General features: G+C 53.7%; 2 protein-coding genes across 2 annotated transcripts; one reads left to right on the top strand and one right to left on the bottom strand.

Moving 5' to 3' along the window:
• The first annotated feature begins 413 nt into the window (after nt 1-413).
• Nucleotides 414-2,496, top strand: ATF4 (activating transcription factor 4). The gene is made up of 3 exons (XM_060113791.1): nt 414-615; nt 1,170-1,487; nt 1,578-2,496. Exons 2-3 carry the CDS (start codon nt 1,262-1,264, stop codon nt 2,408-2,410), a joined length of 1,059 nt encoding a protein of 352 aa, XP_059969774.1. The 5' UTR covers nt 414-615; nt 1,170-1,261; the 3' UTR covers nt 2,411-2,496.
• Nucleotides 2,497-5,810: 3,314 nt separating this feature from the next.
• Nucleotides 5,811-9,521, bottom strand: RPS19BP1 (ribosomal protein S19 binding protein 1). Its single transcript, XM_060113073.1, has 4 exons — nt 9,429-9,521; nt 9,138-9,266; nt 6,657-6,754; nt 5,811-6,263 (listed from the first exon to the last, which is right to left on the bottom strand). The coding sequence occupies exons 1-4, from the start codon at nt 9,478-9,480 to the stop codon at nt 6,129-6,131; spliced, it is 414 nt and encodes a 137-aa protein (XP_059969056.1). The 5' UTR covers nt 9,481-9,521; the 3' UTR covers nt 5,811-6,128.
• Between the last annotated feature and the right edge of the window lie 14,453 nt (nt 9,522-23,974).

Genomic DNA, 23,974 nt, shown 5'->3' with positions numbered 1-23,974 from the left:
CAATCATCTTGATGCGCGCTCTCCTCCAGCATCTCGCGCGAGAACTAGGAGACCTCGTACTTCACAGTAAAAACCTTTCTTGGGATGAAAGACTTCTCTCTCCGCCCTTCGGACTAACGCCGGAAATGAGTGTGGAGGATCCCTCCGCGCTCCCCGGCGGCGGACGGGAGTGACCCTTTGATCTTAAAAGCCTTGTAAAGTAGTGCGCCTTTTTCTTGAGGCCGTAAATAAAAGATTCATTGTATCTTCACAGCTACGCCCTAGACTTAAAAGTCGGAGACTGGAAACGGTAGGGGCGTCGAATAGATGGCAATGCGAGGGTGGGAGGCGCGAGTCACGTGACCGAGGCGGAAGGATGTGGTCTGTGATGCGTCCTCACAGGGGGCAGAGTTTATAAAGGACCCGCGCTCGGCGTCTCGCCGCCATTTTTTCTTTTTCTCCCTATACATGTTGTCTCTCCGTGCGAGTGTGCGCCTTCTTTTCTCCGCTCCCGCAGGGTCCGCGGCCACCATGGCGTATTAGAGGCAGCAGTGCCTGCGGCAGCATTGGCTTTTGCAGCGGCGGCAGCAGCACCAGGCTCTGCAGCGGCACCCCCCCAGCGGCTTAAGCCATGGCGTAAGTACTGGGCCTGCGCCGCTCTGGCCGTGCGCCCCCGGGTCGGTGAGGGGTTTCTGCCTGTTTGGGGGCGGCCGGCGGCTGGGCGGCTTCGCGGAGGTGGGAGCGGTTTTACGAGCGCCCGGAACATGTGGCCCCTGCTTGGGTGTCCCCAAAACGCCGGCGCCCTTGGGGCGGGAGCCCCCGGTCCCTCGAACCCGCCGGGCTCCACCTGGCGCCCCGCAAAACGTGGCAGCAGCCAAGATGGCGGCGTGGCAGGGCGGCGGCGGCCGCGGCGTGAGTCACGGGGGGGCGTGGGCGGGGCCGGGCGTCCAGAGCCGGATTTGGACGTGCGGGTGGGGCGGCTTCCTCTTCTGGCCGGTGGGGGAACGGCCGGGCGTCCATCTTGTGCAGCCTGATGGACGCGGGGGTGACACGATGGCCCTGGGGCCACGTGGTCCCGATTCTCAACACCGAATGGAGTTCTATTTTGGTCATCTTGCCTCATGGATGAAAAGATGAAATTTTCAGGCCAGCTGATCTTTAATGGGACTTGGTTTCTGATTCGTATTCAGGTTTTTCAAGGCATTCAGCAGCAGCGTTGCTGTAACCGACAAAGACACCTTCGAATTAAGCACATTCCTCGATTCCACCAAAGCCTCGCAACATGGCCGAGATGAGCTTCCTGAGCAGCGAGGTGTTGGTGGGGGACTTCATGTCCCCCTTCGACCAGTCGGGTTTGGGGGCTGAAGAGAGCCTGGGTCTCCTAGATGACTACCTGGAGGTGGCCAAGCACTTCAAACCTCATGGGTTCTCTGGCGACAAGGCTAAGGCGGGCTTCTCCGAATGGCTGGCTGTGGATGGGTTGGTCAGTGCCTCAGATAACGGCAAGGGTGAGTGGGCTTCTTTTGTCTGCTGGTGGGATCTGGTGATAGTCTTGTACATTTGACTCATTGGTTCCAACTCTCTTTAATTTTTTGCAGAGGATGCTTTCTCTGGGACAGATTGGATGGTGGAGAAAATGGATCTGAAGGAGTTTGATTTTAATGCTCTGTTGGGTATAGATGATCTGGAAACCATGCCAGATGAGCTTTTGGCCACGTTGGATGACACATGTGATCTCTTTGACCCCCTACTCCAGGAGGCTACTAAGGAGCCCCCCCAGATAGTGAACCCAATAGGCCATCTTCCAGAAAGTTTGCCAACAACTGACCAGGGTGCCCCTTTCACTTTCTTACAGCCTCTTCCCCTCTCCCCAGGGGCCCTGTCCTCCACTCCAGATCATTCTTTTACTCTAGAGCTCTGCAGTGAAGTGGTGATCTCTGAAGAAGACAGGAAGCCAGACTCCACTGCTTACCTTATGCTGATCCCTCAGTGCGTAAAGGAAGAGGATGCCCCCTCAGATAATGATAGTGGCATCTGTATGAGCCCTGACTCCTATCTGGGCTCTCCCCAGCATAGCCCCCCTACCTCCAGGGGCTCTCCCAATAGAACCCTGCTATCTCCAGGTGCCCCTGGTGGCTCTGCCCGCCCCAAACCTTATGACCCTCCTGGAGAGAAGATGATAGCGGCAAAAGTAAAGGGTGAGAAACTAGATAAGAAACTGAAGAAAATGGAGCAGAACAAGACAGCAGCCACTAGGTACCGCCAGAAGAAGAGGGCAGAGCAGGAGGCCCTCACTGGTGAATGTAAAGAGCTAGAAAAGAAGAATGAGGCTCTGAAAGAGAAAGCAGATTCCTTGGCCAAGGAGATCCAGTATCTGAAAGATTTAATAGAAGAGGTCCGCAAGGCAAGGGGGAAGAAGAGGATCCCCTAGTGAGGGTAGTCAGGAGGGTGTGTTCTTGTACATAGAGGCTAGTGCTGAAGCTGTGTGTTTTAATAAATTATTTTGTAGTGAAAGTACTTGTGTAGACTGCTGTGTCTGGTTTCTTGCCTCTGGTAAAGAGCCCAGTCAGTCCCTAGAAGCAGCATTTTGCTGTGGGGTTGGTTGTCAGGACTTGGAATTTAAGCCCAGAGTGAGATTCTTTTTTTCCCTGACACTGCTGGGCTGTATGTCAGGGTCACTGATGACCAGTTGGACCTCCGAGACACGGAGTTGGGCTAGATCCCCCGTGGTAGTTGGCTGGATGATTTCCCCAGAACCAAAAACTGTTTGACTCGATGTTAACCACCCTTGGGTGCAAGTTGGGCTGGGGAATTTTAGCCTAAGGAACGGTGGCAGAGAAGTGGAGCCTGGGCTCCACCTGTTCCCTCATGATTGTTGCTTTGTGCCAACATTAAGTACCCAGATAAGGCCCCACAGTCTTTGAGCTGGGCACACAAGGGGATTAGGTTTCACTGAAAAGCTGCTGCAATTCTCACTTTTTTTTTTTTTTTTTTTTTTGCGGTACGCGGGCCTCTCACTGTTGTGGCCTCTCCCGTTGCAGAGCACAGGCTCCGGACGCACAGGTTCAGCGACCATGGCTCACGGGCCCAGCCACTCTGCGGCATGTGGGATCTTCCCGGACCGGGGCACGAACCCGTGTCCCCTGCATCGGCAGGCAGACTCTCAACCACTGCGCCACCAGGGAAGCCCTGCAATTCTCTAGAGGCCTTCCCAGAAGGGTCTATTCAGGGAAAGATGGCTTCTCAGTTTTTGCTGGAACAAACGGAAGAGCAGGGCCGAAAGGCTGGCTGGTTCCCAGGCTTCCCTGGCTGGCACCTTTGCAAGCTGGAAGGCTGTGTTAACTGCAATCCTGGCTGGTAACATTTTATTGCAAGATAAGGGAGACATCTTTTGTTGAGCACAAGAGTCTGCGCCCAACCTGGGCAGGTTTCTTCTCTCCTTGTGTCCTTCAGGGCCTGCTGAGGGAGGACCAGTTTTCCATTGTGAAAGACAATGTAGACGAGTGGCTGGGCTGAGGGTGATGCAAATGTGGCACCAGGTACTGTTCTAAATGATGCAGTCCCTGTGGTGACCCCGTCACAGGTCCTATGGCAGAGGGTATTTGGAAAAGTTGTAGAGCCTGCTATTTGAACACAGGGTTATGGGCTTTTGCCTGTTTTGTCTCCTGCGGTGGGGTTGGTATTTCCCTGACCTGCTTCCTGATGCCTAACGAGGGTAATGTGGGAGAAGTAATGGTGGTGGCCCAGATGGGAATGCTTCCCTAAGGCACCAAGGGAGTAAGTGTCACATGTGGACCTTGGACCTGGTGATCTTTGAGGTCTTAACTGCCCTGAGCTGGGCTTCGAAGGACAGGGAACGTTGTGGACGTAGAATGGGGAGAGCACCCTGAGAAAAAGCCTTGGAGGTGGGGACGAATGGGCACACGGTCCCACCCACCTCTCCAAGAGGGCTCCCTGGCCCCAGCTGTGTCAGAGAAAGTCACCTGATGGGGATCCGCCCAGCTCCTGCAGGAACTTGTTAAGCCTCCCGTACACACACACCCTGGTGGAGGTCCCACGTGGCAGTCCTGCCCTCCTGCCTCTCCTTTAGGCAAATGTGTCAGCTCCTCCAAACCACCGGAGATAGAGCCGCTCCATCAGGGAAGGCCTCTTCCTCCCAGCCCTCAATGTGGCACCCCAGTGTCCTTTTACTTGGTTCCTGTCCCTTTCTCAAAAGATTGTCAGTCACCAGGTCCGCGGCTCACGGTCAGCACCCCCGTGTGTGGCTCTTGCACCGGCCCCCCTACCCGGTGGCACATCCTTCCTCCATCGCCAGCACCCGCCTCTCCAGGCCCCCCACCCGCTGCCTTCTCACCACCTGCAACGGAACCGTCCAGGGTGACTGTTAACAGTAGATTCTGGAGCTCCACCCCGACCCATAGGACCAGTGTCTCGGGTGAACGCTAACGCCAGTCATGCCTTGGGGTCACGGACACACACCCACTGGTGCTACTCAGCACAAACATTAAGACTTACTGGAAACTCACAAGCAGAGAAGCGCAGGACCCCTGCTCTCACCCGCAGAGGCAGGCCCCTCATTCTACACGTGGGGAGGGGGCAAGAACCTGTTCGTGATGGCATAACAGCAGGTGCGTGCCTGTTAGAAAGGGGCCCTGGTCAGCCGGTTCTTCAGAGAACTTCTGGTGAGAGAGAGCGAGAAGCTGAGGCTGCTGCTTGCTAAGCTGCTTAAAAGAGGAAGGGAATGAGCCTCCAAGGACACCGGAGTGTCTCTCCTCACAGGGGTCACTGAAGCTCAGCAGGCGGGAGGAGAGCTTGGGAAAACAACCCCTCTCCCTTCTTGGAACAAGCCATCTGAGGACGGTGGCGCAATACCGGTTTGGAGTCACGACACCTCCTCTTCTGCCCACCTTGACTTCCGGGATGGCTGGTCTGCTTCCTACTCTCGGAGGCCACCTGCACTGAAGACAGGACAGGCGCCAACTGTGCCTCGGGCAATTCTGTGGTCCCCTCCTGTCCCCACTTGGGATGGAAAGCTGGCTAGTAACCAGGAACAGCCCTGCCGGGGTCTGGCTGTGTGAGGGGTAAAACTTTCCCTCCTCTTGCACAGAAGAACCCATGGCGGGGTCCCTTCAGAAGTCCTCTACCAAACACATGTCCCAAGGAGCCTTTAGGTGTGCGGGGGGTGGCGCTAGGCGAGCCAGACGGAGCCGCCTGGAGGCCTCCAGGGCTCCCTCCCCAGAAGGGACCCCTGGGCTTCTAGGACTTGTCATCAGTGCCACACTGAAGACCCAGGTGGGCAGCACCACCCGCTCACTCGGGCATCTGCTCAACAGCACCTGCCCTGCGCTGCCCCCGCCGGACGCGGCCCGGCCTCCGCCTTCCCCTGGTGGTGCAGCTTGGGGCCCGGCACCACCCTTCTGCTCGGCAGACCTGTGTGTAAAACCCTGTTTCTTGAGCTCACCTCCTGAGTCGCCCCACTAGTCCCCACCTCCTGTGACAGAGATCAGAGAAACAAAAAGTGGCCTTTGATCCCGCCCCCCCCACCCCAACAACACACAAGAGCACAAGCCCTGGGCACTGGGCTGAGGCAGCCATGCTCCCTCCCTCAGCTTCCTCAAGAGCTGCCTTCTCAGCTGGGGCTGCCACCCCAGGGAGAGGAGGACTGCGGGGTCTGCGGATGGGTGAAATGCTCTCCGGTGGTGCCCGCGCTGGGGCTGGGCTGCAGGACTTCTGACCTGGAGCCCTAAGAACCAGCCGGGAGGTGGGGGAGGGAGGGAAGGTTCCTCGGTGCCAGAGGAGGCGCGAGACACCGTTAGAGCAGCACACACAGCCCCTGGGCCACGTTTATTAGAACCCGGAAGCCCACCCAGCGGCCCTCGTCCTATCAGAGGTGTGGTCCCCAAGGGCCCAGTGACAGGCCTCTCCACAGCAAACAGCCCCGAGGCCCTCCTTGGGCCAAAGCAGACAAAACAGTCCAACTGTTCCTTTCCAGCAGGCACGTGGCACCTCCCGAGCCTGCAGATGTCAGTTCGGGTCTGAGCGAAGGTCCTCCCCTGGGCTTCCAGCTCGCCAGCTCCATGCCAGCCTCCACTCCAGGGCTTTCCTGAGCCAGGCTGAGAGGTCCGAGGAGGCCGTGCCCTCCCGGGAGCCTAACTGCCGAAGTACTCCTGCTGGAACTTCTGGAAGTCTTCCTCGGTGAACACGGTGCCCTCGGCCTTCTTCTTCTTCTTAGTCTTGCCCACAGGCCGGTCACAGGCCTTGCGGCCCCGGTCCTGGCGCACAATCTGGGGGTGTGTGAGAGTCAGGAGCCCTGGGTGGTGATTCCCAGCCACTTGCAGCCACACAACCTGGTGCAGCCGACCAACTGCCGCCCTCTCACCTGGCCCTCACACCATCCCAGGACGCAGGGCACGTGGTTTCCATTTACAGAGGAGCCAGCGGAGGCCCACAGGGTTCCCAGGGGAGCAAGGCCAAGCCCAGCCTCCCACCTTCCCCACACTGCTCTCGGCCCTCCAGGGGGAGGCCCCTCACAGCACAGCGGGGTGTCCAGCTCTTAGGAGCCTGGAGGGGGCCCCACCCTCCAGCCTATGCTCAGGGCTGAGACTCTCACGGATCCCAGGAACAGCCTCAGTTTTCACCCACCAGGTTCCTTCGCACAGCCCATCCCCCTGACGAACCTGCTGGGTGACGGATTCGGCCACTGTGCTTCTTGCACTAGTCATAAACCTCAGGTTTACTCCAAGGTAACCTCGACGCTCTCGCTTCTGGAACTCAGCTGTGGATGGCAGGCAGGGTGGCATCATTTCAGATTCACACCCTGGAATCCTTCTGGGTCCCTTCCTGACATCTCCCCACTCCACTCCCACCTCCCATGGCCCTGCCAAAGGCCCCGTCGTCCCTTCCCCAGGTCGCTGCAACAGCCTGGGCTCTTCTGTCAAAACCACACTCCACACAGATCCTGCTCAGAGTGCCCCTTGGTTCCACCTGCTCAAGTGATTTACTTAACAAAGGTGGCCTGGGCACTTACTGTGTGTGTGTCAGGCACTGTTCTAGGTGCAAGAGCACAGAGCAGGAAAACAGAACAGACAAAAAGTCCTGCCCTCATGGAACTCCCATTCCGTAGGAAGAGAGATGGTACACAAGGTCAACAGTATTTCAGAGGGTGATCATTTTATGGAGTAAAAGAGAATAGTAAACAGAAATGAGAAATGCCTGGGGGAGGGTTGCAATTCTAAACAGAAGGCTCTGAGAAGGCCTCACTGAAATGAATTCTGAGCAAAGACTGGAGGGAGAGAGTGTGACACTGTGGGAGAAGAGCATTCTGGGTAGAGGGAACAGCCAGTGCAAAGGCTCTGAAGCAGAAATGTGACTAATGTGCTTGAAGAACAGAAAGTGGTTGGACAGAGAGGGGAGAAGCCGAGGAGACGAAGCTGGAAGGAGCAGATCATGTGGGGCCTCAGCAGGCACCGAAAGACTCAGGCTCTCACCCTGGTGGGTGCAGGGCAGAGGAGAGACAGGTCTGACTCAGGATTTTACGGGATCACTTCGGCTGCTATGGTGAGAACAAGATTACTGGGGGAGGGGGCAGTGGAAGGGAGACCAGTTAGGAGGCTTCTGCAATAATCCAGGCAAGAGATGGTGTAGCTCAGACCAAGGTGGCAGCCACAGAGGTGTTCTTTAGGTTGGCCACTGAGGGTTCAGAGAGTCCCCTCAGTCCTCAGTCATGTGCCATGACAGGGTGGTGGGGCGGGGGCTGGGATGGAGGAGTGACCTCCCTCGGGCCCCTTGTGTGCCTGTTCCACACCAGCATCACTGTGGCTCAACCCAGGCTCACTTTCCTGCCTCCACACTTTTGCTCATGCTGTATCTCCTCGGAATTCATAGTTCTTTTAACAAACAACTTGAACACCTTTTATGCACCAGGCCCTGGGGATTCAAAGACACACTAGGAGCTCACCAAGTCCTGCCACAGGTCAAAAACACCCTGCATTCCTGCCCACTCCTGCTCCTCTTCACGTCTGTAGGTCTCGTTAAGTGGCGCCGCCTCCCCCAAGATATTCCGTGCTCGCTGACTCCCTCTTCCTCCATCCTCAGAGCCAATTCACCACTGACGCCATCAATGCCCCCTCCTCACCGCATCTTCCACCTGCACAATTCTCTTATCTCCGCACCATCACCACTGCTCAGGCCATAGCACCTTGAAGCAGTAGGTGGGCTCAGGGCTCTGGAGACAATCTGCCTGGTTTCTACCTGTACTATCTGGGCAGGGGCCTGTTTCTGCTTCTGTCAAATGGAGGTAATGATAGTGCCGACCTCACAGGGTTGCAGTGAGCAATTACATGAGCAAACATTTGTACGAGGCTTAGAACAGCACCTGGCACACGGAGTATTAATTTTATTTAATGCTCCGTCTCTGACCCTCGTTCACTGTATGTCACTTTAACCAGGCTTCTTCTTCTTTTTTTTTTTTTTTTTTTTTTTTTTTTTTTTTTTTTTGCGGTACGCGGGCCTCTCACTGCCGGGGCCCCTCCCCTTGCGGAGCACAGGCTCCAGACGCACAGGCTCAGCGGCCCTGGCCCACGGGCCCAGCCGCTCCACGGGCCCAGCCGCTCCACGGCATGTGGGATCCCCCGGGACCGGGGCACGAACCCACGTCCCCTGCATCGGCAGGCGGACTCCCAACCACTGCACCACCAGGGAAGCCCAGGCTTCTTTTTTTCAAAATTTCAAAGGCAATAAACTTCTTTCTGACTCCGCATATGCCATTCTCTCTAGAATACTCCTCCCCCGGTTCACTCGTATACTTCCATCGGGTCTGGGCTTAAATGTTGCTTTCTCAGAGAAGCCTGATTTGGCCTTTCATTCTAAGTCCCTCTCAGAGCACCACAGTCTTAATGCATAGACCCCATCACAGCAACCATACGCTGATTTTGAAACTCTTCGATGCTTCTCTCCCTACTAGGGCTGTAGACCTTGAAGGCCGGGACAATGTGATTCGTTCACCTCCGTGTTCCCAGGGTCCCGCCGCGCGCCCGTCGCACAGCAGGTATTCTAGAAACTCCGGGGGAACATTTCAAGCCCTCACTCTAGCGCCCCTTCCTCCAGGGCACCGCCCCCCGACCCCGGGAGCAGCGCGTTCAGCCCCTTCCCAAGCTCACCCAGCGCCGATTTGGGCACCTTTCCCTTGGCCGAGTTCCGCAGTTTCTTGGCCTGGGCCGCCTTCGCCTTCCGCGTCCGCTTCATCGGAGCCTCGCTCGGCTTGGTTTGGCCTGGCGCGTCCCTGGGGGCTGTAGGGGTAGAGAGGAACCCACTCAGTTCGGAGGGCGCTCAGGGCTCCCATCCCACCGAGGCTAAGCCCGGTCTGGATCGTTCGCACCCTCGGGGCTCCTGCCCCCAGCCCCTGCCGCCTTCCCGCCCAGGCTGGACGTCTCCGGGAAGAAGCTCCTCACCCTCAGGCACCCCCAAAAGCTCCAAACCCCGCCGCAGCAAAGAGGCCGACATAGCGGTGCTTAGCTCCGCCCACACGCCTCAACTACTTCCGCCTTGGCCGCCCTTGTCGTTTCGGTGGAAACGCGAGCTAGAACAAAAGGTTCCGCAGTGGGCGGGCGGAAGTGCCCACCTTCCTTAGGACGCATGCGTTAGGTTTACCACTGGGCGGGATCTGGAGGCGGGGCCAACGCGCCGAAGGACGCATTTGTCGTCCAATCGCAACCCCACCGACCCTTTGGGGGCCAGGCCCCGCCTTCTCCCGGAAGCCGTCCACCGCTAGCCCAGCCTGGTGGGTCAGTCCTGTCGCGTCAGGCGTCCCCGTAGTGGGCGAGGCCGGGGTCGGGACGGGGTGGTAGTATTCTCAATTTATACGAAAAAGGGGAATGTATTTTTGGAAGTATTTTTTCATATACTTCAACCAGAGCAACATATCGCACAGATCTAGTTCGGCATGAGAATCCAGCTATCTTCCATTAGAGACGTTTGCAAAAATGCAAAACAATATCAGTGTTTTCCCACTATTTTGTTTTGCTTTGTTTTCATTAAAATATGTCACTTATTTAATATGTGGGCTTGTTATTGTTTTAAATGAATTAATAAGTATTTTTTAAAATTCTGTTTTAGTTTCTAACATGGTAACTCTTGTTAGGTAGTTACACATACAAAAGCTCTTTGGGATCCTGAATTTTTTTAAGAGTAAAGAGTTCTTAGACAAAATAGTTTGAGAACTTCTGGCTTAGAAATTAGTACTCTTCTCTTCTTGCTGTGGGGAGGAAACCTGTCTGTTCACTGCTCCATCTGCAGCTCCTAGCCCAGTACTTGGCATGCAGAAAGCACTCAATAAATCAGTGGTGAATGAGGGGGAACCACTGAATTCACCGTACAAATATGTTCTGAGATCCTTTTGTATACCTGACACTGCAGAGTGTAGGACATGGAGATGACTCAGTTGGTCCTTTGTGAATGAAGCTCACTAACCTCCATCAGCTAGTCCAGGAGGGAAAAACCTAAACAGACATTAATAATAACAAACACTGTGTCAAGGTGCTGTCTTAAGTGTTTTACATTTGTTAACTCACTTATACCACCACCGCCCTCCCCTCCTCTGGAGCAGGAACAACTGCTTTCCCCATTTTACAAATGAGGTAACGGGCACAGAGAGGCCAAGGAACCTGTCCAGGTCACAAGGTGGTGTCAGAGCTGGGAATCAAGACAGACAGCCTGGCCTGAGCAGTTATGCACTGCTCTCCAGTGCCAGCCACCCAGGACAGTATTGCTGGGGCTCTGGGTGGGGGTCAGGAGGACTCTGGAGGAGAAGAGGAGCTGGCCATGTGGGAGGGGAGTATCTCAGGCAGGAGGATACTGTAGTGAGGGCATGTCCCTTGGGACAGGAGTGGCCCCAGAGGAGCAAGGAGGGCTGCATGGTTTCATTGGCATCAGGCTCCACGGATTTGCCCTGAGGGTTGTGGGTCCCCTGGAGCTCAGTGATGCTGTCAGACAGGCTCTTTTTCTCCTGCTTCTGAAATAGCCAGATTGTTTTTTAATTTCTTTTATTACCTTCATTTATTGTTTTATTTTAATTTTCTTTCTTTCTTTCTTTCTTTTTTTTTTTTGGTTGTACCGAGTCCTAGCTGTGGCAGTAGGGCTCCTTAGTTGTGGCATGAGAACTCTTAGTTGTGGTATGCATGTGGGATCTAGTTCCCCGAGCAGGGATCACACCTGGGCTCCCTGAACAGGGAACATGGAGTCTTATCCACTGCCCACCAGGGAAGTCCCACTCATTGTTTATTGACTGTTTCCTCACCCATTTCCCACTGTAAACTCTACAAAGGCAGGGATCTTTCTTTTTTTTTTTTTTTTTTTTTTTGCTGTATGTGGGCCTCTCACTGTTGTGGCCTCTCCCGTTGTGGAGCACAGGCTCCGGACGCACAGGCTCAGCGGCCATGGCTCACGGGCCCAGCCACTCCGCGGCATGTGGGATCTTCCCGGACCGGGGCACGAACCCATGTCCCCTGCATCGGCAGGCAGACTCTCAACAACTGCGCCACCAGGGAAGCCCAGGGATCTTTCTTTGTTCACTGTTACATCTCTAGCGCCTGGAACAGAGTCTGGCATATAGTAAGGGCTCCATAAATGCACGAATCAGATAGACGAAGGCAGAGATGTCCAGGTGGGATGAGTGAGTCTGCCCCTCAGGAGGGCAAAGGACCAAACTCCACCGTACCTCTTTCTCCTTCCGACCTGGGATGGTCAGAACACGGTCCCCAGGGTGGAGGGACTTTTTGTGTTCCAATGTCCCAGCGAAGCAGTAGATTCCTGCAGCGTCTCTGCCAGGCTCTGGAGGGGCCGAGCGGCCACTCTGGCCACTAGGTGGCGCCGCAGGACAGCTTTCTCGCACGGCGCGGCTCCGCGATCTGGTCCGCCGCCGTCCAGGCTGGGGTGTCCCGAGAGTGGGGTCTGGACGCCCCTCGACGTCAGCTGGCTCTTTGCGGCCAGCCCTGCGTGGCCCTGGCTTCCGGCTGTCCCTACCCGCGGCCTTCCAAGACTGAATGGGGAAGCTGAGGCAGAACCACCAGGCTGGGCTGCCCAGCGGGGACATGAGGCTTTCTTCCGGAAAGGTGTGCACATGACAGCTGGGCACTCACTCGCTCAATCCCTTAATAGACAGTGCCTCAGTTTGTTCATCTGTTAAATGGGACTTATCTCCATCATAAAGTGGGTGTGAGGAGCCAGTAAGTTAATACGGGTAAAGCTCTTATTACCCGAATAGGGACTGGGTGGGTCACTGATGTTACAGACAGGTCCGCCCCACTCTGAGCAAGAACGAGGTGCCCACATATGGGCACCTAAGAAGTGCCAGGCCTGTCTTGGACCCCTGATGGGACAGGCTGTGAAAGGGCAGCTCCCTCCTGCTCTGTCCCTGTCCCTGTGGGTGGTGGAGGGCAGGAGTCGTGAGGTCTCACAGGTGGGTTCCTGTCCTGGTTGCCTGGCTTCAGGGTGCTTTCCTGCTCTCAGCCTGTTTCCTCATCTACACGTGGAAACACTGGGCTCCTGCTTGGCCCTGGCCCTTCTCTGGATGCCCCTCGGTGCCTGCTCAGCCCAGGCCCTTGGCCACACAGAAGAAGCATCACAGTGAGGTGGCCACCTCCCTAGACTCTGTCGCCCACGTGCCCCATCCCCGTCTCCTTCCTGGCCTTTCTGGAACCAACTTAACCTCACCAGGCCTTGGTGGGGGGAACCCCAAGGCTCAGAGGGAGGTAGGGTCTTCTGCAAGGTCACAGGGTATTTCAAGAGCAGAGGGAAAACTAGAACCCAGGTCTCTGAGTCCTGAGCAAGAGCGTGAGTGAGCGTGTGTGTGACCTTTTTGAATTGTGTGTTGGGGGGGACACCTGGGATCTTGTAATTTGCTTGTGCCTCCCCATCTTTCTGTGTGTCTCTGTCTCCTTATCTCTGACTCTTTCCTTCTCTTCCGCAGTCACCACCCCCCTCCCCCCAAGTTCCTGGCCTTTCTCCACCTTCAAATTGAAAACCCAAATGGAATTTCCAATTGCCTTTTCTGACCGGTGATTGCCTGGCCCTCTCCCTTCTCTCTGCTGCCTGGCCCTGCGTTACTTCCAAGGCCCCTCTCCCTCCCTCCCTCTCACTTCCTACTCCTGCCATCAGTGGCTTTAAAGTGTGTTCACAAGAGCTCTCAAGAGAAAATCCATTTCTGAGCTGTCTGGTTCTAAATGGACGAGGAATGGGCTCCTTTCGGCCTCTGGTTTCATCACGTCCCTCTCAGGGTCTCTGGAGCTTTCTTTTCTGAGAGGTGATGCTCATGTCTCAGGTCTCATTTCCTCCTGGCCAGGCTGTCACCAGGCAATCACTCCTCCTCGGTCCCCCCGGTGGGGGGGGAGGGCACCGTGGGCAGAGGGAAGGGTTGGGAGATGGGCAGGGCTGGGGGAACCCCCAGGGGGCTGGGACTGATGCAGGTGCTCTGGGCTTCACAGCCTGGGCTCACACAGCTGTGTACCCCAAAGCAGGCCACCTTCTTTCTTCAGACCTGTTTCCTCCTCTGGGCTTTGAGAAATATTGTCCAGCCCTCCTCCCACGGCTGAGGGTGGTGGGGGGCCCAGAGCTCCTGGCTCCGGGGTCCTGAGGTCTGGAGGGAGCATGCGTTCTAGAGCCAGGCTGTGTAGGTTCCGATTCTGGCTTTTTCATTCACTAGCTGTGTGACTTTGGGCAAGTCACATAACCTCTCTGTGCCTTGGTTTCCTCATCTGTATGTTGATTATAATAACGGTCCCTACCTTGCAATGTGGCTGTGAGGATTGAGTACAAAGTATATACTTGGAACAGCACGTTGGGCACAGAGTAAGCACTATATGTTTGAAAAGAAAGGATTGCCATGTGGGCCAGCAGTGTGCCCGTGGGACCTGTGTCCATGTTTGTGAGTGTGACCTGCACATGTATGTAGCTGCTGGACCTCCATGCTCTTGTGACCAGCACAAGGGGAGAGTAATGCTCAAGCACCTGGAGTCAGCGGGTCTGTGTTCAAATGCAGCCTTTGCCACCTACCAGCTGTGTGACCCGGGGAAAGCCTCTTCTGGGGGCTGGTGGTGTCTCCCTCAGGGGTGTGTGCAGGGGGAGGGTGCAGTGGGAGTTTGCATGGCATGTCCTCATCACCAGGCCTGGCACTTAATCATCTATTCACTCAATAAACATCTGCTGATCCCATACTAGGAGCCAGGCCATGTGCAGGGAAGTGGATTTTAGGTGAACAAGGGATCTGGGTCCTGTGCTGCTCACACACTCGTGTTACACTCTCAGCAGGTGTGAGCCTTTTCTGCCTCTTGAGGGCCTGTGTTTGTGACCCCAGGGTTTGTGGAGTTTAGGGTGGTGCCCACAGACAGTCCCCAGGGACAGCAGCCTGTCTGGGGGTGTCCAGGCAGAGACAGAGTAGCTTCTTTTCAACGATTTGAAAAGACAAAATTGCTGGCATGACTGATTTTAAGAACTTAATAAAGACACAGGAAGAAGCTGCTAGAAATTCTCCACAGAGGCCTGGGGTCAGAGAGTGACTCTGGGTGGGGGGTCAAGGGTGGAATATTTTTAAGGGCTCAACGCTGACCAGCCAAAGGCACAGCTCTGCCACTAAGCTGCTGTGTGACCGTGGCACATCCCTTGGGCCTCAGTTCGCCCTGGGGTGAGATGGGAGGAGTCCCCTAGCCCTGCCAGGCCCCCAGGGCCACTGAGAGGTTGTGAGGTTACAGGGAGAGGAAGGGTGAGCTTGGAAGAGTTAGGGAAGGACTTGAGGGGCCCTCAGCAAGCCAGCACCCCTGCTTCCAGCCAACTCTTGCTCTGAGACCTCACCACCACAGAGGGGGTCAATTTGGGAGTCCTTGGGCAGAGCAGACCTTGGGGACTTGTCCTCGCTGTGAGATCCTGAATAAGTCCCTTCTTTGCTTGGGGCCTCAGGGTCCCCTTCTGGGCAGTGGGGACAGACACCAGGAGTATAGTGGTTGTGAAAGTGTCAGAATAGGGTTCTGGGTGGAGCAGAGGGTGAGTAGTCGGAGGGGGCGGTTCTGGCTCCCCCAGGGACTGGGAAGGATTCGGTCCCTTCCAGCCTCAGCTTTTAAATTCTAATTACATCTCCATTAAAATGCAAATTTCCAACAAACACCCGGAATGGAGGCCGTGTTGTCATGGCAACTGGAGTCTGAGGTTGGGGAGAGGGGAGCTGGTCTCCATCTCCTGAACCTTCCTGACCAAACTGGAGCCTGCCTGGGAACCCCACTTCTCCCCCTCTCAGAACTCTGAGCATTTCATCCACAGCTTGGGGTCTCCTGTCCTGAGGCTCGGTCTTTAGGGGAAGCTGGGTAACATTGCTGAAGTCATTTCCCTTCTTGGCCTCAGTATCTCCATTTGCGAACGGGGGATATAGGCCTCTCTTGCAGGGTCATCCTGGGGATTCAGTGATTTAACGTGTAGGACATCAGGGAAGGGGGCGTCTGCCCTCCAGATGCAGTTCCAGGGTACTTGATGAAGCCATGGCCTGGACCCTTCCCCATGAAGAATAAGGTGTCTCTTGCCCTGGAGTTCTAGCCTCTGCTCCATCCCTGAGCCAAGAGCCAAAAGAGTGAGAGTGACCTTCAAGTCCTGTGTATGCTCAATTCTTCAGGTTGGAGCTTCCCTTACACTAATACTGTAACCATTTGACTCTTTTTTTTTTTTTTTAAACATCTTTATTGGAGTATAATTGCTTTACAATGGTGTGTTAGTTTCTGCTTTATAACAAAGTGAATCAGCTATACATATACATATATCCACATATCTCCTCCCTCTTGCATCTCCTTCCCACCCGCCCTATCATCCCACCCCTCTAGGTGGTCACAAAGCACCGAGCTGAGCTGATCTCCCTGTGCTATGTGGCTGCTTCCCACTAGCTATCTATTTTACATTTGGTAGTGTATATATGTCCATGCCACTCTCTCACTTCATCCCAGCTTACCCTTCCCCCTCCCCGTGTCCTCTATGTCTGCATCTTTATTCCCGTCCTGCCCAGAACCTTTTTTTTTCCGTTTTTTTTTTTTAGATTCCATATATATGTGTTAGCATATGGTATTTGGTTTTCTCTTTCTGACTTACTTCACTCTGTATGACAGACTCTAAGTCCATCCACCTTGCTACAAATAACGGAATTTCGTTTCTTTTTATGGATGAGTAGTATTCCATTGTATACATGTGCCACATCTTCCTTATCCATTCATCTGTCGACGGACACTTAGGTTGCTTCCATGTCCTTAGCCATTTGACTTTATGCTGTTCTTTCCTTGCGAGAGGGACATGGGTGCCTAAAAAGTGGTGGGGGCATCTCTCTATCCCCAGTGGATCTGAAAACAAGGGAGGATAAACAGAAAGAACTTTGGGAAGGGAAAAGAGCGCTGACCAAAGAAGCAGGAAGGGATGACTATATGGAGGGAGAAGTTGTTTCCCTTTTTGCCTCTGTTGCTAGGAAGCTCAGGTTGGATAGCATTATTACCGTACTGTAGTAATAAATGTAACTGATTACATTATTGTATTACATTACTATATTATTCAACTGTAATGTGTCCATTTCAACTTTCTAATATATCTAGCTCATTCCTGTTCCCTAAATGATTTCTAATCTTTTATTTCACTTTCTAAGAAATCCTCTTTAGAAATAGCTGAGAGTATACATGATAAATTAACAATTATGACAGAGAGAGAAAGAATGAGCATGGGCTGTTCTGTGCAAACCTTTCAGCTCCTGAACTTCTGGGTGATTGTGGCCTTATGCCAAGTGCTGGGAGGGGAAGACAGTGGTGGGGAGTAACGGCTGTAAAATGCGACTGATGATTGATTTTGAGTTCTTGATGCTAAACTGGTAAGATTGCATCCCTGCAAGAACAAGGGTGGGGCTCTAGGGGCTGGTTTTGGAGGGGCCAGATATTGAACAAGACAGGGGCTCAGTTCTCAGAAGTGGCCAGAGAATGTGCATTAACTCTCTTACCAATCATGACTGGACAGTGCTGGTGTTTACATCAGCTCCCCTACCTCTACCGCTGCTTCCTTTGCAATTAGATAGGGTAGGAAATTAGTTCTGGCTGATGGAGTGTTGGTGGAGGGGATGATGCCACTCTGGGCCTGGCCTGGCTCTTGAAAGCATCCCTTGCAAGCTTCAGCTCATGTTTCTTGCTACCATGACCTTGGTACATTATACCGTGGATGGCAGAGGATGGTCCAGTTGAACTGTGACACAGATAAGCAATAAACTCTTTCTTTTTTTAAAAGTAAATTTATTTATTTATTTATGGCTGCGTTGGGTCTTCATTGCTGCATGTGGGCTTTCTCTAGTTGCGGTGAGCAGGGGCTACTCTTCATTGCGGTGCACAGGCTTCTCACTGCGGTGGCTTCTCTTGTTGCGGAGCATGGGTTCTAGGCATGCGGGCTTCAGTAGTTGTGGCGCACGGGCTTAGTTGCTGCTTGGCATGTGGGATCTTCCCGGACCAGGGCTCAAACCCGTGTCGCCTGCATTGGCAGGTGGATTCTTAACCACTGCGCCACCAGGGAAGCCCAAGCAATAAACTTTTGTTGTTATAGTTTTTATAACTCTGAGATTTCAGGATCGATTTGTTACCACAGCACAGCCAGTCACATCCTGACTAATACACCTCCCAGTTCCCCTCCTGGCAGTCCCCAGGAGCCTCCAGGAGGTCAGGCTGGAGGTCTGGAATGACCTGTGTCATGTGAAGGTTATGAACAGAGGCAGAATGAGAAGGCTTTGTCATGGCTTCAGGGTCCTGCGTCTGCTCGGTGGTGAAAACCCCGGTCCCCTGCAGGCTCAGGCTTCAAGAATGCAGAGGACGAAGAAGCCTGGAGCTGGAGCTTCAGGCCTATGGGTGTACTGAGACTTTGGCCAGGCCTCTGGGGCTTCTTCAACCACAGAGGAGGAAGCCCCAGGGTCCTGAGATGCTCAGAGTGGAGCACTTAGAGAGGAACAAGGGTCAGAGGCTGGGGCTCTCATCGCACTCCCGTGCGTCCTTGCTCTCAGCCCAGGAGAGGCAGCCCTCTTTGATCCTCTTTGCCAATCCATGAAAAGAGAAGGTGTGAACTGTCTGACTCTCTTCACCCAACACAAGTGGAGCTGAGGGTGCAGGGGACAGGGGCTGGGTGGGTGGTGGGGACATCCCTGGACCCCAGAGCCCCTAATTGGGTGTGTCCTGAGAGGATGCCTCCCAGTCAGGAGCCTGGGATCAGGAGTCAGATGTGGCCAGAGGGGAATCGCAGGATCTCCCAGAAGGAAGCAGAGTTGTTAGAGATTTGCGCCAATAGCTCCACCAAGGACCCACAAGAGGGGCCAGTTCATTCCATCCCAACCCAGCTGGTCCAACCCAGCCAACAGTCCCAGAGGGTCTGCTTTTGCCCGCTGGGCTTTGGAGACACAGAGAAGGAAGGGTCTGTCCCCACCACCATCAAGGAGCCTGGTGGGGAAGACAGGTGACAGTGCCCCTTGGCTGTGTGATTAGGGCTGGCAGGCCTGAGGAGAGGGGCTGGGAGTGAGGGGAGCATCTGTTAGAGGCCTTCTTCTCTGAGGGCAGGACTGGCTACCTATTTGTGGATCCCAGTGCAAAATAAAAGTGCGGGGCCCCTTGTTCAAAAATAATTGAGATGGGGGAACTTCCCTGGTGGTCCAGTGGCTAAGACTCCGCGCTCCCAATGCAGGGGGCCCAGGTTCGATCCCTGGTCAGGGAACTAGATTCCATGTGCCGCAACTAAAAGATCCTGCACACCGCAACGAATATCTCGCGTACCGCAGTTAAAGACCCGGCACAGCCAAATAACTAACTAAATAAATAAATATTTTAAAAAATAACTATTAAAAAATAATTGAGATGGTGAGCTGAGAGCGGAGCATTGAACTAAGCCTGAGGCCCTTCCGGGGGCGGGGGGAGGGGAGCCCCGTGGGACTGTGCCCATCACACCCCAGTGATGTTGCCCTGCCCTAGGGCGAGGGCACAGGGGTTGCCTGGAAGGGTTTTCTAAGGTGCTCTCACCGCACCCTCCCAGCACAGGAACCAGACAGCCTGTTTCAGGTCCTGTGTGAGACCAGGAGCCAGAGACTCACCTTGCCTGTGCCTCGGTTTCCTCATCTGCAAAATGAAAAGAATGACACCCACCTTCTAGGACTGTGAGGACTCAGGAGTGCTAGCATGTAAAGCCTCGAGCCAGCGTGAGGCAGGAATGGATCCACAGGTGGATCACCCTGGGATCTTCAAGTTACCATGGCCTGCCCCCCAACACCCCACTCCCCGCACCCCTCCCTGCTGTTCCCTCCACAGCTCTTACCATGGTCTGACCACCAGATATTTTACTTCCACTTCTTATTCTTGTTTGTTGTCTGTCTTCTCAATCATGATGTGAGGGCCACAGAGCTTCTATACACCTTTTTTTCCCCTGAGTCTTTTGATTGAAGCCTTTAGTCCATTTACATTTAAATTAATTATTAAATGTAATAGGAGTGCACTTATTGCCATTTTGTTAATTGCTTCTGGTTGTTTTTGTTGTTCTTCTCCGTTCCTTTCTTCTGTTGCTCTCTTCCCTTGTGATTTGATGACTTTCTTTAGTGTTATGTTTGTCTTCCTTTCTCTATTTTTTTGTTTTGCGGTACGCGGGCCTCTCACTGTTGTGGCCTCTCCCGTTGCAGAGCACAGGCTCCGGGCGCGCAGGCTCAGTGGCCATGGCTCACGGGCCCAGCCGCTCCGCGCCATGTGGGATCCTCCCGGACCGGGGCACGAACCCGTGTCCCCTGCATCGGCAGGCGGACTCTCAACCACTGTGCCACCAGGGAAGCCCCCTTTCTCTATCTTTTGTGTCTGTTATTGGTTTTTGGTTTGTGGTTACCATGAGGTTGTATATAACAACCTATGTATATGGCAGTCTCTTGTAAGTGGATGGTCGCTTAAGTTTGAGTGTGTTCTAAAAGCACAACATTTTTACTCCCCCTCCCACATTTTATGTTTTTGACGTCATATTTTACATCTTTTTTTGTGTGTATCCCTTAACTCATTATTGTAGAATAGACGGTTTCACTGCTTTTGTCTTTTAACCTTCGTACTAGCTGTATAGGTGGTTGTTCTACTGCCTTTATTATATGTTTGTCTTTACTGTGAGATTTTCTCTTTCATAATATTTGTATTTCTAGTTATGGCCTTTTCTTTTCTTTTTAAAGCAATCCCTTTAACATTTCTTGTAAGGTTGGCTTAGTGGTGACGAACTCCTTTAACTTTTGCTTGTCTGGGAAACAGTTTATATCTCGTTCTTGCCTGTAGCCGCAGACCCTCAAGTGGTGCCTGGCAGATGTTTGTTGAATGAATGAATGAATGTCAAGCCATTTGTTAGGTAAAAAATATTACTGAGCACTTACTATGTGCCGGAGACTGTTTCCTCATTCAGTATGAGTGAGGTTTGAGGCAGGAAGCGTGACAGGGGAGCAAAGTGAGTGTGAATGTGAGATGCTAGAGCCTGGTGTGATGGGTGGGGTACAGATGGTGTCCACAGACTCAAAGACAGGGAGATGGGTGGGAAGGCTTGGCTGGGAGGAGGGAGCATTCTTTAGTTGTGTGGCTGTAACCTGCCATGGGGAGCTCACTCCTTAGTGGGCAGCCTGTTCCCTGGCAGGATGGCTTTCAGACTTGGAGAGTTTACACTGAAGCTGGGGTAAAGTCAGCCCCTGGTGCCCACACTGTCTGCCAGCGTCTGTGCTTGAGGTCCTGTCTCTTGAATTGCCTGGATGGGAGGCAAAGCCCAGCCTGAGGACAGCGCAACTTGCAGCCTCAGTCTAGGAGGGAGTCCTGGGTGACAGCCCCCCCGGCCCCCTCACTGGGGCCCTGGCTTGGTGGACAGGAGATGTCGCCAGAGGGTCCTGGCAACTCCACGCAACTCCTCTCCTGAGAAACAGGTAAAAGGAGGCTAGTGGGTCCACCAGCCCTTGGCTGAGCCATCCCAGGCTGTATGGCTTTTACATGAGCTCAGACCTCTCTCTAGGGCCCCAGACTCAGGTCTCCATGGCCTCCTGGGCGTGTCCTCTTCTCTTGCGTGTTGCATAAACCTCTCAGCCTCAACTTGTCCCAACTGGAGTTTGCTTTCCTCCCCCAAACCTGCTTCTCCTCTCCTCTGTCTCACGCCAGCCAGAAACTGGGGTGCCACGCTCCCCTTGTCCTTTACCCCCATGAGAGGAGTCACCTGTCCTGTCCATTCAACTTTCTAAATCACCTCAGACTCTCCTGTCTCTCCACCTCCAGGACTACGCCCCAGCCCAGGTCATCAGCCCCTCTGGACAGCCTCTCATCTGCCCCCAGGCCTGTCCCCCTTCAGATGCTTCCTAGTGGCAGGAGTTGCTGGGCACCTTTTGCCTGTCCAGCTGGTGGCCCATGTGGCCTTTAGGGCTGCTGTTGCCCCATCTGCTGGCCCCTGGGTTGGCAACACACCCCCTCCCCACCATACAAACCTTTGTGCCTGGGGCCCCATGGCTTTGGCTTCTACACAAATAGGCTCCTAAGACCCCTCGGTCCTGGGGGTGGGGCGCTAGGCTGTGTCCCCACTCCAGCTCTGGTCCCAGAATTGTCCCCTCTTCTGCTTCTGCTCTCCCCTCTTCTCTGCCAGATGACCTCCTTCTGTGTCCTCCCAGGCCTCATCACCGGCTCCCATCCCTTCCCCACCCTCTCTGAGGCTCCCAGGTGGAGGGAGCAGAGCATGGTGGTTAAGGGCATGACTCTGGAGTCAGCTGCCTGGGTTCAAATCTTAGCTCCACCATCTATGGGCTGTGTGACCTTAGGCAAATTACTTAAACTCTCTGTGCTTTAGTTTCCTCATCATAAATTGTGCTTAACCATAATGTCAACCCTGTAGGTTGTTGTGAGGATTAAATGAACACATTCTAAGTGCCTCAGGAATGTAGCTATCACGTTTTTGGTGCCTATCCATTTACAGAGTGCTTTCCCAGTTAACATCTGGTCCTCCCAGTTAATCTGTGACACAGATGTCTGACCTATTTGACAAATGAGGACATTGAGGTTCCCACCTACTCAATGCAATGGAGAGCCTGGAACTCGGTCAGACCTGGGTGTGAGTTTAAGTTAGGTCATGTCCTGTGTGTCTTTGGGAGATGCCCTGCCCCTTCTAAGCCTGTTTCCTGATCTTCAGAGTCAGGATTATAAACCTTACTCTGCAGGACTCTAAGAACCCACTACTTCCCAGGTATATGACCTTTAGCCAGGTTACTCGCCTCTCAGTGCCTCAGTCTCCTCATCTATAGAATGGGGGTGATAATACTAGCACCTACCTCATAGGACTGATGTGAAGGTTAAATGAGGTAATACGTGAAAGTGCTTAGAACAGTGCCTAACTCACAGTAAAGACTGTATAAATGTCTGCCCTTATTATTATAAGTTGATGAAATTTGCACATAGGCACAAGATTTCCCAAATACTTCCAAGAGGTTCATCCCTGGAGTGTCAGCATCCTTGGATTCGACATCTCCTGGGATTCCTTGTCCAAGATGCGGTGGGTGGGGGTGGGGGTGGAGGTAGAGTTTATGGGCAGCAGCTTCGAGCCAGAAAGAAAACTGTTGAGTCTTGGTTGTGCCTCTTACCTACCTTATGGTCTTGGGCAAGTCATTTCCTCTCCTCGGAGCCTTGGTTTCCTCTTTTGCAAAACACAGATGGTAATATTGAGAGGTAAAAGTTAAGTTGGATGCAGTGCCTGACAACAGAAGACCCTCAAGAAATGATTGCAGTGATTATGATGCTCCAGCACACGGAAGGCAGTCCACAACCAATTCCCTGCTGTGTGAGTGAGCACTGTGTCTTTTAAAATAGTGTGGGGGGGGTTCCCCAATAACCCCCTGCTTCCTCCCCCAGCTGCCACCCTGCCCTCTGCCAGCACCTTGTTTGTCTCAAAGTCCAAGTCTGACGGAGGGATTCCCTGCAGGGAAAGTAGGGGGCACACACAGTCCCAGAGGAAAAGGGGACCACGGCCTCTCTTTCTCCCTTCTCTGAAACAGGAAAGGAAGTCCTCCCTCCCTCTCAGAAACTATTGAGCATTTCCTCAGACTCCAGCTCAAAGCTCCTCAGAGACCCAAATGAATTAAAGATGTAATTAAATTAGGAATCGTTTATTATTTGAAGGCTGGGATTCTCTGGCAGGTGGGGTGGTGGAGGAGAGGGGGTGGGGCCATCTCTCTGCCAGGGCTGATAGATTCTCTCCTAAGGGATATGTATGGTCAAGCGGGGGCCCAGGGGCCTGGAAGAGAGAGCCAGCCCCCTCCCCGCCTGCTCGCACTCAGAAGGACATCCCTGCCGTCTCGGGCAGCTTCGGGATGCCCACTATCTCCCTGGACAACCGTGCACCAAGGCCCTTCCTCTCTCAGCCTCAGTTTTCTCATCTGCAAAATGAGACAAAGCAGGGAGGGAGGATTCTATTAAACTTCCCTTAAGGTTGCTTTATGCAGTAAGTTTCTGTCTAAGAACTTGGAGATCTCTCCCTTTGAACACCTGCAACACTCTCCTTGCTAGAAAAGTCAATGTGCACCCCTCCTCCCCAATCCTAGGATATTTAGTAAAGTGTTTCTTCAGTTCAGCTCACTCATCTAAACGGAAGGGAAGCCCAGTAAGTGGGTATGACAGACTCTATGCTGGCTGCTGGGGATACTGAGATGAGTGTGGTACTTCCTGCCCTGCAGTGTCCAGCAGAGGAGACAGAGAAGCTAGGCCTAGAAGGAGAAAAGGAGGAAGGAAGGCACTTCAGGTGTGTGTGGGCAAACAGCATGTGCAAAGGCCTTGGAGGCTTGAGACAGCATAGGGAGGGGGCAAGTGTAATTAGAGCATTGGGGGGGCAGGTGTGTGCCAGGGAACGGGGCTCCTGAGCCTGGCGTGTGATGGGGAAAGGGAGGGCTAGCACGCTTCTATGTTCCCAGAGGAAAACAAAAATTTTCGAAACTGTCAGG

The sequence above is a fragment of the Mesoplodon densirostris genome, chromosome 11 (genome assembly GCF_025265405.1).
Source record: "Mesoplodon densirostris isolate mMesDen1 chromosome 11, mMesDen1 primary haplotype, whole genome shotgun sequence".
In the NCBI taxonomy this organism is placed as follows: domain Eukaryota; kingdom Metazoa; phylum Chordata; class Mammalia; order Artiodactyla; family Ziphiidae; genus Mesoplodon; species Mesoplodon densirostris.
The sequence above is the reverse complement of the archived record's forward strand: the minus strand, read 5'-3'. Positions and strand labels throughout refer to the sequence as shown.

What these genes read in the sequence shown, in the direction of transcription:
- RPS19BP1 (XM_060113073.1), bottom strand. Translation starts at nt 9,480, where the DNA reads ATGTCGGCCTCTTTGCTGCGGCGGGGTTTGGAGCTTTTGGGGGTGCCT. An exon ending in GCTTTTGGGGGTGCCTGAGG is followed by an intron (nt 9,267 to 9,428) that starts GTGAGGAGCTTC and finishes CTACCCCTACAG; the next exon opens with CCCCCAGGGACGCGCCAGGC. An exon ending in GGTGCCCAAATCGGCGCTGG is followed by an intron (nt 6,755 to 9,137) that starts GTGAGCTTGGGA and finishes TGCCATCCACAG; the next exon opens with CTGAGTTCCAGAAGCGAGAG.
- ATF4 (XM_060113791.1), top strand. Translation starts at nt 1,262, where the DNA reads ATGGCCGAGATGAGCTTCCTGAGCAGCGAGGTGTTGGTGGGGGACTTC. An exon ending in TGCCTCAGATAACGGCAAGG is followed by an intron (nt 1,488 to 1,577) that starts GTGAGTGGGCTT and finishes AATTTTTTGCAG; the next exon opens with AGGATGCTTTCTCTGGGACA.